General features: G+C 37.8%; 1 protein-coding gene across 1 annotated transcript in view; it reads right to left on the reverse strand.

The window, feature by feature from the left end:
* LOC149097886 (metallophosphoesterase 1 homolog) overlaps nt 1–11096 on the reverse strand; it is an 11490-nt gene extending 394 nt beyond the window's left edge. The window contains exons 1-7 of the mRNA XM_089278674.1: nt 10964–11096; nt 9757–9944; nt 8227–8350; nt 5636–5691; nt 5031–5210; nt 4016–4195; nt 1–3250 (exon numbers count right to left, since the gene is read on the reverse strand). The exon at nt 1–3250 is cut by the window's left edge and continues 394 nt beyond it. Coding sequence (XP_089134800.1) covers nt 3173–3250; nt 4016–4195; nt 5031–5210; nt 5636–5691; nt 8227–8350; nt 9757–9939 — 801 coding nt within the window. The 5' untranslated portion in view covers nt 9940–9944; nt 10964–11096 and the 3' untranslated portion in view covers nt 1–3172. The remainder of the gene's footprint in view (nt 3251–4015; nt 4196–5030; nt 5211–5635; nt 5692–8226; nt 8351–9756; nt 9945–10963) is intronic.
* Nucleotides 11097–13868: the final 2772 nt, after the last annotated feature.

The raw sequence follows: 13868 nt of genomic DNA on the forward strand, positions 1-13868 counted from the left end.
TATTAAAACTGCACAACGTTTCGATTCAACATCATCATATCATTGACAAGGAAAAAGTTAATATATGTTTGTCAAATAGTTTCATGCAGAAGAATAAACGAATAATTGTGTAGTGTCCAGAATAAAGTAATAGTTGATTAATTTAGGTGAATAATCATTTAAGGTAGTGGGTCAAACAAATACTTTTGCTCAAATGGGGTGTTATTGTTTGCTGAGTTTCAGTCAAGGTAATCTGTATCACACAGATGGCATTTATAATAATCGACAACACACTGATGGCTGTCCAAGGATGGCTTTTCTTCACGTACCTTAAGTTTGTCACCAATTTTGGGCTCTTGTAAACAGGTTGTACATTTATGTTAATTTTACTGCTAAGTTCTTTCAGCTGTCTTCTGACAGCTCCTGTATGCTTCTCATCTTTAAACGGTAGTACAATCCATACAATTTTGTCCTCTATTGTGGTGGTCATAGCTGAGTTTGGTTCCTGTGATCTCACTGAATCGAAAAAGTTGGCATAGGCAGGGCTGCCATTAAGTTTTGATTCACCTGTAGCCTTATGATCTTCACACCCGTAACAAACTTTTTACTTTGTGGGTGAATTGCATCAACAACAGGCAATTTCTCCCATAACATCAAGGACCTATCAAGCATACTCAGCTGTAACAGGTGTTACAGGTTACGGCTCTTAATGACAACCCTTCATAGGTAGAGGCAAAAATTATTAACCTCTCTGGGTACTTGAGATTTTGAAACATTTCCATAAGGTGCTCGCATTCTGATTTAAACACATCCCAAGATGGAGAGAGACCATTCCTATCAACTTTAAACAACAAACACCCATCCTCAAGCTTTACCATTGAACTAGCAAATTGCCATTCCTGGGAATGATGATTTGAAAGCGATAAATACTGTATGCAGATCTGCATCTCCACTTTCAGAGCCACATGGACCACTTGTGAGGTACAAGGGATCTCTCCTCAAGACCATGCTAAACCATGCCTTTCATCTCTCAACATGGGAAAACCAAAACTCAACACACAATTAGACTCCATTTGAGCAGAAGTATTTGTCTGACCCATTACCTTAGGTGTTTAATCACCTAAGTTGATCAACTATTAATTTATTGTGGACACTACATCATTATTCATTTATTCCTCTGTGTGAAACTATTTGACACTCTGTTATATTAACTTAGCTACTTTTTGTTATTTTTCACTTGACAATGATATCTTAATAAATACCTTAATAATTAAATAAGTAAGTACACAATTTCCTCCTGATAAAAATGTGAAAAGCAAAACAAGGAAACTAACAACGAAAAAATTCAAACGTTGAAATACCGAGGATCATGTGATGTAAAGTAATAACAACTAATAGTACTGTTCATGGAGATGTACGTACCAGAACTATAAACAAGTCTACAACACGCCAGTGGCACATACAACCTGAGATTAACCCGGTTTCTGTAGCATGAAGCAACAAGAATATTTCTACTCCTCCCTGGAAGGGATGCATGCGATAGTCCATCACTGCTTTACCCCCCGTATTAAAATTTGTTGGTGCTCTTTTATACACTCTATAGTTTAATTTGCTTCAGTGCACAGTATTTACAAATATTGATCAATTCAATCTTTTCTGATAAGTATTCTTGTATCCATTTGCTTTTGATCTGTAATAGCTTGGAACGAACACTGACCTTCAGTCCCAGCAGTCAAAGGCCGTAAAGAATATTTGTTTTTGTTATGCCTAAAAACTGTTGTGCAAGCTATTAACATTTGCAAACTATTGTGCAAACATATCACTTCACAGCAGGCTTAGCAGACATATCAGTAAGAGCTGGATATGAAGGCTTGAGAAATTATTTACGAAGTAGGGTAGACGTGCACTCTATCTGGATGGTATCTTGAATTGCAACTCGAACCTGAGTCAACAGTGGTGAATCCAGACCTTGAACTAAGGGGGTGGGTGTTGCTTGCCCTACCGGTTTTTCTTCCTTCTTTGATATTTTTATCTTTTACCCAAAATAAGGGGGAGGGGGGGGGAGCCCGGGCCCCTCCCCTAGATCCACCACCCGCCACTGGTCAACCTTGAAGCTCCACAGCACCTTTGTAACGCAATATTTACTACGGTAATATAACAACAACAACAAAAGACCTTTTTACCGATGTCACACTTTTCCGATTTTTTCACTCAAAAAAAAAAGAAAAAAAAAAGCAAAAAACGCACCACTCGACTTATCGTGCCGAATTTAGTAAATAGGTAAAGCCGGTGAGTTTCATTAGAATCCGTTCCAAACTCATAAAAATATGGGACCCTTACCTTAACAAAAAAATGTATGGCGGGTGACAAGCACTGACCTCTGGCGTAAATTTCCTTGTAGGATTGGGGTCCCATATTTTTACGGGTTTGCAATGGATTCTTGTACATGTAATACTTCGTAGATTTACCAAATTCGGCATGATAGATGCGACTATGCAGGGTATTTATTTGTGTATCAGAAAAATACGAAAAATTGTTGACATTGAGTGAGATCGGTAAAAAGTTCCATTTATGAAGGTATTTCTGCATAGCAATACATAGCATTGCCTATTTAAACTAAAGGAAATAGGGTAGTACCTGAAATAAGGGCAAATCTTATTTTTAACAAGAAAACACTGCGATAAAATGAAAAATGTTTAAACCATTTTAGTTTAAAATTAATGACAACGTTTCGACGTTTCCTTAATGTCATTATCAAGTCAAAGATGGGTTAAGTTCCTTGATGAATAGCATCTGAAAAACTTTAGCATCGGAAAAACACTATAAGGCAGCATCCAGTTATGCCGGAGAAATTTGAAAACGCATCCCTTTATTTTGATCTATTCTGAATTGCGTGACTCTCAAAACCAGCAATAAAATAAGTTTAATCCAGTGTGGGTAATGAGATATAATGATGACGTCACAAAAAAACTAGAGCCCATTCTTCCAATTGCTCGGTGGTGGGAGCAAAAAAGGCCAAATTTTACAACTTTGAAAATTCATAGAAAATTAACGAAAATAGCTACAACGATAATTTTTTCGAAGGGGTGATCAGAAAAACAAGGAGATTTATATAAGTGAAAAAAAATTGGGGGTTAGTTGCACTTTAAGATTCAAAGAGTATTTGGCTTTAGAAAAGAACTAATTGGGGACACTAGTTACAAAACGTATTCCTACTTACCTTATGAGTATGACCTGAGAAGGCATATCGCGGCTTCACAGCATTAATTAACTACAATGTGAGAGAAAACGAAACTTTATTCAATTAAATAAGAAAAAATCTAACATTCAAATTGATAAACTACGTAACCCGCGGAAAAGGCGGCTATTTTTGCGCGGGGTTGCAAAGGACTTGCAAAGGCGCGACTCACAAGCGTTCGAACATCATAGTTTATGCTGTTTCAGTGATCATATATGAACACGGGTGTTGAATTGATAACTTCATATCAAGCGCCCATGTTGGCATAGCACAAATGTAACGTGCTCTTGCAAAAAAATTGAATTTTTCAAGCAAGGGCAAAAAATTAACGAAATGTGTACGTAAAGAAGAGGTAGGTCCTCAATACATACATATTAGTACATACTGTATATTAATTAATGCCATGTAATGTCATACATACTGTATTTAGGCCAGAGAAATAATCAGAAGATCATTGCTAGAGACAAGTTAAAACAAAGAGAATACACATTTGTATTACATAGACAAGAGTGTTAAAAACAACATTCTACTCATTCGCTGCACTTGTTCATAAAATATTTTTGCTAAACCACTCAGAAATAAAATTCAAATCTTTGCACCACTGACTGTGTAATACCCTCTATTTAATTTCTATCTAATGAGGTTATACATGATGTAATTGATGAGGCAAAAGGCTGGATCTGCTCTCACTTTATAGAAATCAAGAGTGCATAAAATGATAGTACTGTATTTCTAAATTAAATTATCTATTATTAGATTTTAACTTATTTAAGTAACAGTTTCCTAAAGAAAACTTACCTTCATCATTGGACCAACTTGATATTTATTGGTAAGTCCTAGGGGAACATGTCCAATCAAAATAGAAATTTTATCCTTGTGAAGCTTTAATGGCAACTCTTTAATAAAGTTCATTGTATTGTTGTAGTTTGTCTGCTCATCTCTGAGAGGCCATCTCCTTAAAAAGCTCAAGGAATTTATCTGTGGAAGATCAGTTGCAACAGTCATACAGGTTAAACTTTCAAGTTTCAAGGTTAATTTCAAGCTTCATCCCAGAGAAACTTCACGCTTGCACATACCCGCTCTTATGAATATTGTGCCACAACCCCCCTCCCCCCACTGTCCTCTCCATTAGGACAAAGGAAGGCCCAATGGAACTAATAACTCATTGAAAATGCATAATGTAAGTATCTTCCTGCTATGATGTAGATACTGGAAAAATACAGCAAAATTAAATGTCCTTTAAGTAATTTAAGAATAATGCAACTGAACATGCTAATTAATTTTAAGCCAGGTATCACAGCACTGGACTTTAATTGCTTTACCTTTTATATAATTTGAACAAATGAGGGCGGGGAAGTTTGGCTGTCAGATATATATCAAACAATGCTCTTCTGATGAAGCTACATGAACAAAGCCAGACAAAAGCAATTCATTGGTACCATGAATTAATTGTGCAGTGAAATATTGGGCCATGCTGCACTAATGTTATCTACACTTGAGATTTAACAGTGTTGACAACAAACCTAGAATTGCTCTTGAGTGTAGTAACAAAAGCACGAATGTTCAAAGGAAAAAAATCAATTCAATCAATCAAAACTTTATGAACATGTCAATTATTCCACGGGCACACTTTGGATATGAGTGGCTATAATCATCTTAAAGCACCCAAAAAAAATCACCGTACCATATATTTGTTGAGCATGGTATGCATGGCTCATAACCCATGATGGCTAAGCCAATGAAAACTCTCAAATTGTACCGTGATCCAGTTTTTAAAACTATTGGGAAAACCTAGTAGAAAACACAGGTTTACCTTCACTATCTGGAAAGACTTCAGTCTTAGGATATCATTTATAGGGCCAAAGTTCTCTGAGAATCTTGACACTGTTTTTTCTGTAATAATATCCCTCGATTCACCTCCAATATCATTGTCGCCAGCAACATGGATCCTGGAAATTCTATCAGGGGTGTTAAAAATTTTATCATGTCTGACCTAAAAGAAAAGGATTTTGGAGTCCATTAGCAGTGCTCTTCTATCTAAAATTAGAATACATTTTGTTATAATTATACATCAGTTTAGTTACTAGTGTCCACAAGTTACAAAGTTAACATTCTTTACCAATATTGTTTGAATTACATTTGCAACTTATAACAGCCAACTTTTACCCCTTAGGAGTAAATATCACACCAGTGCTGGGGGGAAAATTTCATCTTATGCCTACTCAAACTTAGGGAATCACATGCTCACTTCCAAGCCAGCCATCATAAATTCGCAAATTCAATCAAAACTTGACTTGTATGATTGAGTCTCATCTTCTTAGTTAATCGCAAGTTAACTGGCTAATTGTTTGAATAATGTAGTGTTATTAGTTCAAGTACTTTCAGATTTTGATCTGTCTGACAGTTTCTTTAAATTACCTTGTACTCCTGAAATTCATCATCAGTAGCAATGTATCCTTCATCTAACAAGTCACCTTGAATATTAGTTAAACCAATTTTGTATCAGAGGGGTCATCGACAGTTACTGCTACTACTGAATGATCAACAGTCACCACTGACTGAACCCGTTTGTAAATCAACCCCAAATCTTTCATAAATAATATTTAAAAGAAATCATAAAGAAATTTTGTGGTGATTTTAATTAACTAGTAAGAAATTACCTTTTTAAGTTAGTATGGTTTCTTTAAATATTACAGTCAAACTTCTATTAAGCGGCCACCAGTATTAAGCAGCCACACCTTATAATATAAGTGCCCAGTTATCCCAAAATCATTGTAAGTAAACTACTGAAAATAAAACCCCTATCAACCAGCCACCTGTATGAAGCAACCACGGCCACCTTTTGGTTAACCCGATGAGGGTCTTTCTAATTTGCCTTGACCCCTTTTGAATGGCCATCCAAAATTTATTATTAACTTTGTTTTGGAAAAGGTGATGGCAGATAAGAGTCCAAAATAGAAGGGGACGAGTGGTAAAAATATTCAAATACACTTTTACCATGGTGATCGTCTTGAGGTGACTTCATGTTCACTAAGAAATTCACCAAATTGTGAAAAATATTCAAAAAAAACCTCGATTAAGCGGCCACTTCCCTTTTCCCCAAGGGTGGCTGCTTAATAGAGGTTTGACTGTCTTTATGAAAGATTTGACCTCGTATGATGGCATGTTTACTTGGTGAATTGCTTAAATTAACAAAACCTAATTTTTAAAGAAATTAAGTGACTAAATATAGAATTTGCTTAGACTTCTAGTTAAGAAATAACATCTGTTGAACTATCTGTAGACACACAAACAAGTAAAAAAGCCAGAAAATCATGTCATTTGCGAAAAAAGAGTCAATGTCTTAAATATGATTGTACATAATAGATCTGTTAAGAGAAGCAAAATGGCATAATGGTTATAATTGTTCTGGACTATGCTATGAGTGGTCCAGGTTCAAGCCCCAGCCAGGGACATTTTTAGAGGGCCTTCCAGCTGGGGTAGCACGATCATGTTCCCTTGGTCCCTATAACCTCTGAGAGGCCCTTACTTTACTCTCACATTGCCACTCTCCTCACAGGAGTATAAATGGGTGCCAGCATGAAACCTGACAGAATGCAAGAAATAACCAGTGCTGGACCAGCATCCCATCTAGGGGGAGTAGAAATTAGAGCTTCGTGAATAATTTATGCCCAGATTTTTCACTATTATGCTAATGCTTGATGCTCAAAAAATCTCATTGTTATGCTCAACGGGCATTCACTAATTATGCTTCGTTAATTGCTTATACTAAAAATATGTTGTTGTTGTTGTTGTTCGTCCTTCGTAGTCGAAGATGACCAAAGACATCTAGTTTGTTAATAAATTTCTACGGTGTGTCCGGAGGTGGCTGATGAGACCAATTCAGGCAAGGAAGCCTCTCCCACAGGTAGGGCAGAAGTGGGTAGGGGCTGTGCTATTAGTGCTAGCGGCTCTTTCCTTGCGTACTGCTCGCTTCTCGTCGGCTCAACGGGACCTACGCTCCTCTGCTGCGTGGGCTCCTTTGGTGATGAGTTAGCGCCAGGAGGGTCTGTCGGAGGTAAGAGACTCGCAGGACTCAGTGCTGATGTTGAAGTCTTTTAGGGAGACTTTTAGACTGTCCTTGTAGCGCTTTTGCTGCCCTCCAACTGTGCGCTTGCCAGAGCAGAGTTCCCCGTAGAAGAGCTGCTTTGGAATGCGGTCATCTGGCATGCAGGAGACGTGGCCTGCCCATCTCAGCTGGGCCTTGCGCATGACAGTGATGGCCCTAGGAAGGTCTGCCTGCTTCAGGACTTCTGTGTCCAAGACTTTGTCCTGCCAGCGAATGTGGAGAATGTTTCGGAGGCACCGCAGATGAAAATGGTTGATCAGCTTCTCATGCCGTCTGTACACAGTCCAGGTTTCGCAGCCATAGAGTAAGGAGGTGAGGACCACAGCATGGTAGACTTTGAGCTTGGTATTGAGGCTGATTCCTCTTCTCTCCCAGACTTTCTCCCGCAGTCTCCCGAACGCGCTGCTTGCCTTGGAGATTCTGTTGTTGATCTCAGCGTCAATGTTCGCATTGCGAGAGGGTGTGCTGCCCAGGTATGTGAAAGTCTCTAGTGGCTGTAGTATCTGTCCATTCACCGTTATCTGTGACTTGTGGTACTGCTTGTTCGGGGCTGGCTGGTACATTACTTCTGTCTTCTTGGTGCTGATGGTAAGGCCGAAGTTGTTGCAGGCTGTGGAAAAACTGTCCATCTCCGCTTGCATTTCTTGCTCATTGCTGGCATTGAGGGCACAGTCGTCAGCAAAGAGAAAGTCTCTAAGAATAGTTTCCTTCACCTTAGTAACGGCCTGCAGCCTCGTGGGGTTGAACAGTTTAAAATATAATATAATATAATATAATATAATATTTCCCTTAATGCTTAAATTTTATTGAAGCATGAACTATGCTTCCATGTAATCCACCATTGCTCTGGTGCAGCAGTGGAGGGTTGAATTAAGCAACACCTAATTTGTCTACTACACACCTAAATGAATGACAGCATCTGCGGAAAAGGATGACAATGCAAGAAAGAAAGCCTTTGTCAAGTACCAGTCTGAATCAAGCCGTGCTATTGACCCAAGAATTCCAGGACGTTCTCCTTTGTACCCCTAAAGTAAAGGAGAGCAACGTCAGTAAAACTTGACATTAGACAATTGTTTAGTATTGAAGATGTACATTCACACCAACTATGGACAACTTTATTGAGCCAACCTAGGTTAGCATGCATTGCAGACAGTAACCGACAGTATGTAGCATCTGAGAATCGGGCTATCCTAGGAAAGTGAAATTATAAACAACAGTTTTAATCCCCTATTTCTATGTACATGTATTTTGATGCATGTACAACTATGGCTTTACCACGGTTACCTAACCATGATTCCCAGTAGGCATGTCTCATAGGGGAAATTGGCCATTCACTAATATATAAATATTTATGAATATGCAGTTCGGAAAATATCCCGATTTCATACTCTCCACCACAGAAGGGATTGGAATTTCCTGGCAGGTGGAAGGTCTCTATGACCAACTAAAGCATTTAAAGAAATGTATCAAGCTTAATTAGAATTTCGAGAGGGGTTGGGGGAGGGGGTCTTGGAATAAATCCCTTCCATGGGGGAGGTATGGATATTTTCTGGAACTTCGTGATGTACAACAATACCAAACACTTCTTAACTGCAGTCGTAAAATGATACACAACAGTATACAAGTACTAAATGGCAACTGCTTTCAGACAATCCTCCAAAAATTCAAGATTAAGTGAGATTATGTCAATGATTAAGAATAAGTTAGAACTACATTACTTTATCTACAACAAGGTTCCTTCATAAATTTGAATATGATGGAGAAGGTTTTGTAGAAGGCAGCACTGAGCATTTTCAGAGCCTCGGGCAAACAAACAAGATGGACCTACATGTGTATTATTTGGGTTTTTACCAGATGCATATGAAGCATTTATTTAATGCCAAAATCATCATCATTACAAATTATTTTAACAGAACACCATAACAAGAAGTGACAGACATATCATGTGGTCTTAAGTGAGGAATAAAATGCTGAAATTTGATGAACTGAGAGTATCTCAGTTCATTAAAACTCACTGTTTCCCACGAGACCAGTAATTAAGTGTTTTGTTATATCTCCCAACTCAAAAATGGAAAAAAAAACTGCACAGAAATCGTTTGCTTGAGGCAGCAGCTGCATGGCTCACAAATTTGCTGCGGATTCAAAGAGCACAACCTGATCATCTGCAAGTCAAAAGTTCAAGTTGTTGTTTCCCTAGGGAGTTAGTGAGTTTTGTCCACCCTAGGGAGTTAGTGAGTTTTGGCCCACGACATGTGACACACTCCCCTCTAATCACAAAACATATTTGAGTTGGGAGGTATAACAATAATCATTATTTAAACTTCTTATAAGTCACCTGGGCTTTGTACAAGCGACAGTCAACCAAACATGTAAAAAAACTAATTGGTTCAAAGTCTCAAATTGTTAATTGACTTAAAGTTTTAAATGTCACCTGAATTTGTGAGTCAGAGACAAAAAGGAGATTTAATGAGTCACGGGAAGTCTTGGGGATACGCCAAGTACAGAATGCCCACCAAAAACATCCAAACTCTCCAACTGCCAGAACAATGAAAAGCAGAAACAAAGAGAACTTGAAAGCACAACTAAGCCAATACCGCTGCCACCATCTGAACATGAAAACTGAAAAAAAGAACAGATTTAATCAATGATCTGTTTCTGGAGTGATTGAAAAATTATTAATATCAATTTGCTCAGTTACAAGTAGAATTACAATGTAGTAGAGTTTCACACTGCACTTAACTTCCCCTGTTAAAAAACAAATTAAATAATTTAATAACCAGTCAGGCATCAACAATAGTTTTATTCACTTTAATTCTAAAAGGAGAACAGATCAATCAATCAATCAATCAAAGATCTTAATTATAATAACTTAACATAGACATTGCAAGTGTCAATCATTACCCTCAATCAGTACCCTTAATCGACCCTAGATTGACACCCAATTGATACTTGATTGACACTCCATCGGCACCTTGACATTCCATTGACATCTCGGTTGACTGTCCGTTGAGACTTAACTAATTTTCAATCATTGCATGAGTTGGTCGACACTCAGCCAACCATCAACCCACTATCAACTGACTGTTGATCGAATGTCATTCAAGTGTCAATCAAGATGCTCATCAAGTGTCCATTGAGTGTCTATGAAATATCAATCACATGTCGATAAAGATAATGATTGAGAGTCGATTGAGGGTATGGATCGGCACTCAACCATAGATATGACATGATCTAGTGGAATTTTAAAAACTTGTCCACCGTATCATTTGGGAATAAGCTTGAAGACTATCAAATGGAAGCCTGAAAATGAATCAGGCTCATTCATAGTATTAACTGAGCTTTTTTTCTTTTTTTTTTTCTCTCCGTAAGTATTTTTAGGCGGTCAGTTAACGGGATCACCATGGGGTCAGTGTTAAGTCGAAATCCAGTGTGTGTCCACTATTCCCCTATCATACGTAAGCTTAAGCTTATTTATAAAGCCTAATAAAATAAATAAAAGTTACCATAATACGATTAGTCAGTGGATTGGTAAGCTTTTAAGTATGTTTAACAAGAAACTAAAAGGACATTCGTACGGTTTAAATGCAACTTATCAACACAGCATTACAAAACTGTACTGCTAAATCAATGCAGCTCACCTATGAAAATTGAATATGACCAAAACCCGTTGTATCGCTTTGGTAATACAGTGTCTATTCAACCGGCATTTTGGACAAACCTAGATCCCAGGCTCTTCTTCCTTTTCGTAATCTGCGGGGGAGTAGTGGGTGGAGGCGCGAGGTAAAGGTACTGTAGCCCATTACCAGGGTGGTTTCGTGCAATTTTCACAGGTATTTTCACTGTTGATCGCAGTCTCAAGCAGGATATTTATATATCTCAATTTTGGCCGAAATCTAGAACAAAGCACTGCGATATCAGAATGATCTTCAACTACTCGGTAAGACCGAACGGTCCGTACTCGGGGTCCAGATGGGAAAATCCGGACCGCCGGCTGAGAAGCTGGAGAAAAAAAAATTAATACTTTTCTTATAAACTCTTGGTCTTCAGCCATCGTAGCTTGATTGAAAATATAAAACAAACAGCGGTGATGAACATTTTAAAAACATTCATTTCATGAACTTGACGTTTCGTATGCTAGCCACATGTTTATCACTGCTGTTTGTTTTATATTTTTGATCAAAATAGCTTTCTTATTCGGGCAAAATGATAACTTGCTCGAAGGCTCTCTGTTCGAGTTAGAGCAAAGAGTTCATGCACGATCGACGTGTGTCAAGATTTTTTGGACCACGCTGGGAGAACAAAGTAATGTTTTATGGAAAGAAGAGGGAAAAACTCTAGCTTGTCTTATTCAGATTCGATTCTACATCACAGATAGCCTGAGTACGGACTTTCCCGCGCGAGGACGCGCGAGTGCTTTTGTTTTTGGCGGCGAAGCGAGGCTTAGTTCCTTCGAGGGCGAATCCGCCACCAAATAAAAAAAATTTAGTCGCTCTTGAATCCTGCCAGCTACTATTACATAATCTGCGATCAGGCGTTCTTTTTAATGGCTATTTAATGGCTAATGGGGAAAGAAGAAAAAAAGAACTGGCTACATCACAGATGATCACTCATTGTGGTCTTCCGTTCGAGAAACACGATACAATCAATACACCGATTCCAGAAAAAAACCGGAAGTTGCACGCAAGCGAGGCTTAATAGCCCTCGAGCTTTCAAAATGGCGGACGAAATGCTGGGGAAGAACGAAAAAATTCGAATGTATGTAGGTTAGAGCTACTTGTCTGGAGCAAATGTGGTAAAGAAAAGGAAGAGAGTTGGACACAAGTGTTGTGCGGCTGCAAACTCTAATAATCGAAGCAAAAACCGACCTGATTTATCATTTCCACGACTGAGTTTCCTTCGGACAAGCTAGCCAGATAAACAAAGAAGAAAAAAGTGGGAAATACTTATGCAAAGGGGAGATGTCTATTTTACCTCGGTAGGAAATAATTTTTGTTTTTCCGAGCACTTCTTGCCAAGTGATTTTAAACTGAGTACACTTTTTGAAACTGGGAGCCGTACCCTCGGCTTTCCCTTGGGCAAAAGTTGATGAGGAATCTCTGTGTAGAGCAAAATATATGATGCATCTGAGTCTGGCATATGAATACCCATCAGCTTCAATCAACTTAGGAATTAATCAGTTTTCATGCCTCTGAGGTAAACAAAAAAATTTTCCCAAAAACAAGGTTGAATGTGGAAGGACATTAGTGATTTAAATACAGCCATTGATGAATTTTGAATATTTTTTACTCGCTTAATATTTCAGCAAGATCTGGCTTTTAGGTCTAATGTTTCAGAACTAGTAGTGTCAGATAAATTATTGCATGGGCCAATTTCCTGTACTTGATGTTGGGGAGCCAGCCCGTGAATTATTTACCTGAAGTTTTCCTAGGCTGAATTTGAAAACATAAGGTGCAGAATAGACTGCAGAGAGATAACAGTTCAGACACCCAAGACCTGGACATCCAAAAGTGAACTTTACTCTGAATAAGTCTGACAACACATTTTAAGGCCTAGTAGGAATGTCGTAGATTTGATAGACAGCTTGTACTGGCAAGCAGGAAGGTTATAATCTTCATCCATTCTATGCAACCAAGTAAATCAGAACTGACTATAATTTTAATGCCAATTTTCTAAGGAAGACTGTTTTCCAACCATGAACCAGAACTGCAAATGTAAGAATACAAGCTGAAATGGCTATTAGGAGAATAAATGGGTGGCATGTATTTGATGGTGTAACTCCACTAAGGTTGTGTAGAGTTGTTAATCAACCCTGGATAGTGAGCTATTTGCTTGTAAACTGGCAGAAAAAAGTTATCTGATGTTTATTTGTCATTTGGTAGTGACTTTAAACAGAGTACATGATATTGTTCATCAGTGGTAATTAAATATTTGGAGATTTCCACCATACTGAAATTGTGCATTATGTGGCTTCATGTTCTATTTTCTGGCACAGGGTGTAACATAGAAGGACACATGGTAGAGCTGGTGTATAATTTTGCTAATAACATAAAAGTGTAATTGAATTTGACCTCATTGAGAATTTTCTACACTGTATGATCTTATAGATTCCCAATTGTTTTGAACTATTTTGAAATATTTATTCAAATATTCATCACCAGAGAAAAACTGGAAGTAGCTGAATTTTCTCATATTAGATGCTGGACAAAATTTTTGGACCTTTGATATACATTATTTATTCTGGTTTTAGCAATAATCACATCGTGTAAGGCCATCTCTAAGCATTAGGTAAGCCAATTCATATATAATATATTTATCATAAATTGTTCAATATTCTTTAGCATCTCCTTCCACCATTCTATGTCCAAGGCATTTTGCTCATTAAAAATTTGCAGTTACTTTCAATTTATAGCCAGGACATTCCAAAGTCTGTTCACAACAAAGAGTAGTTGTTGTACATTGTACATCATAAACTGAAGTTCATATGACTCTTGTTTACTTTTAAACCAGTGTCAAACATTTTGCGTATTGATTTTGTAAGGCAAT

This window comes from Orbicella faveolata, unplaced genomic scaffold, assembly GCF_042242905.1.
Source record: "Orbicella faveolata isolate gen_17 unplaced genomic scaffold, um_ofav_v1 contig_46, whole genome shotgun sequence".
Lineage (NCBI taxonomy): Eukaryota > Metazoa > Cnidaria > Anthozoa > Scleractinia > Merulinidae > Orbicella > Orbicella faveolata.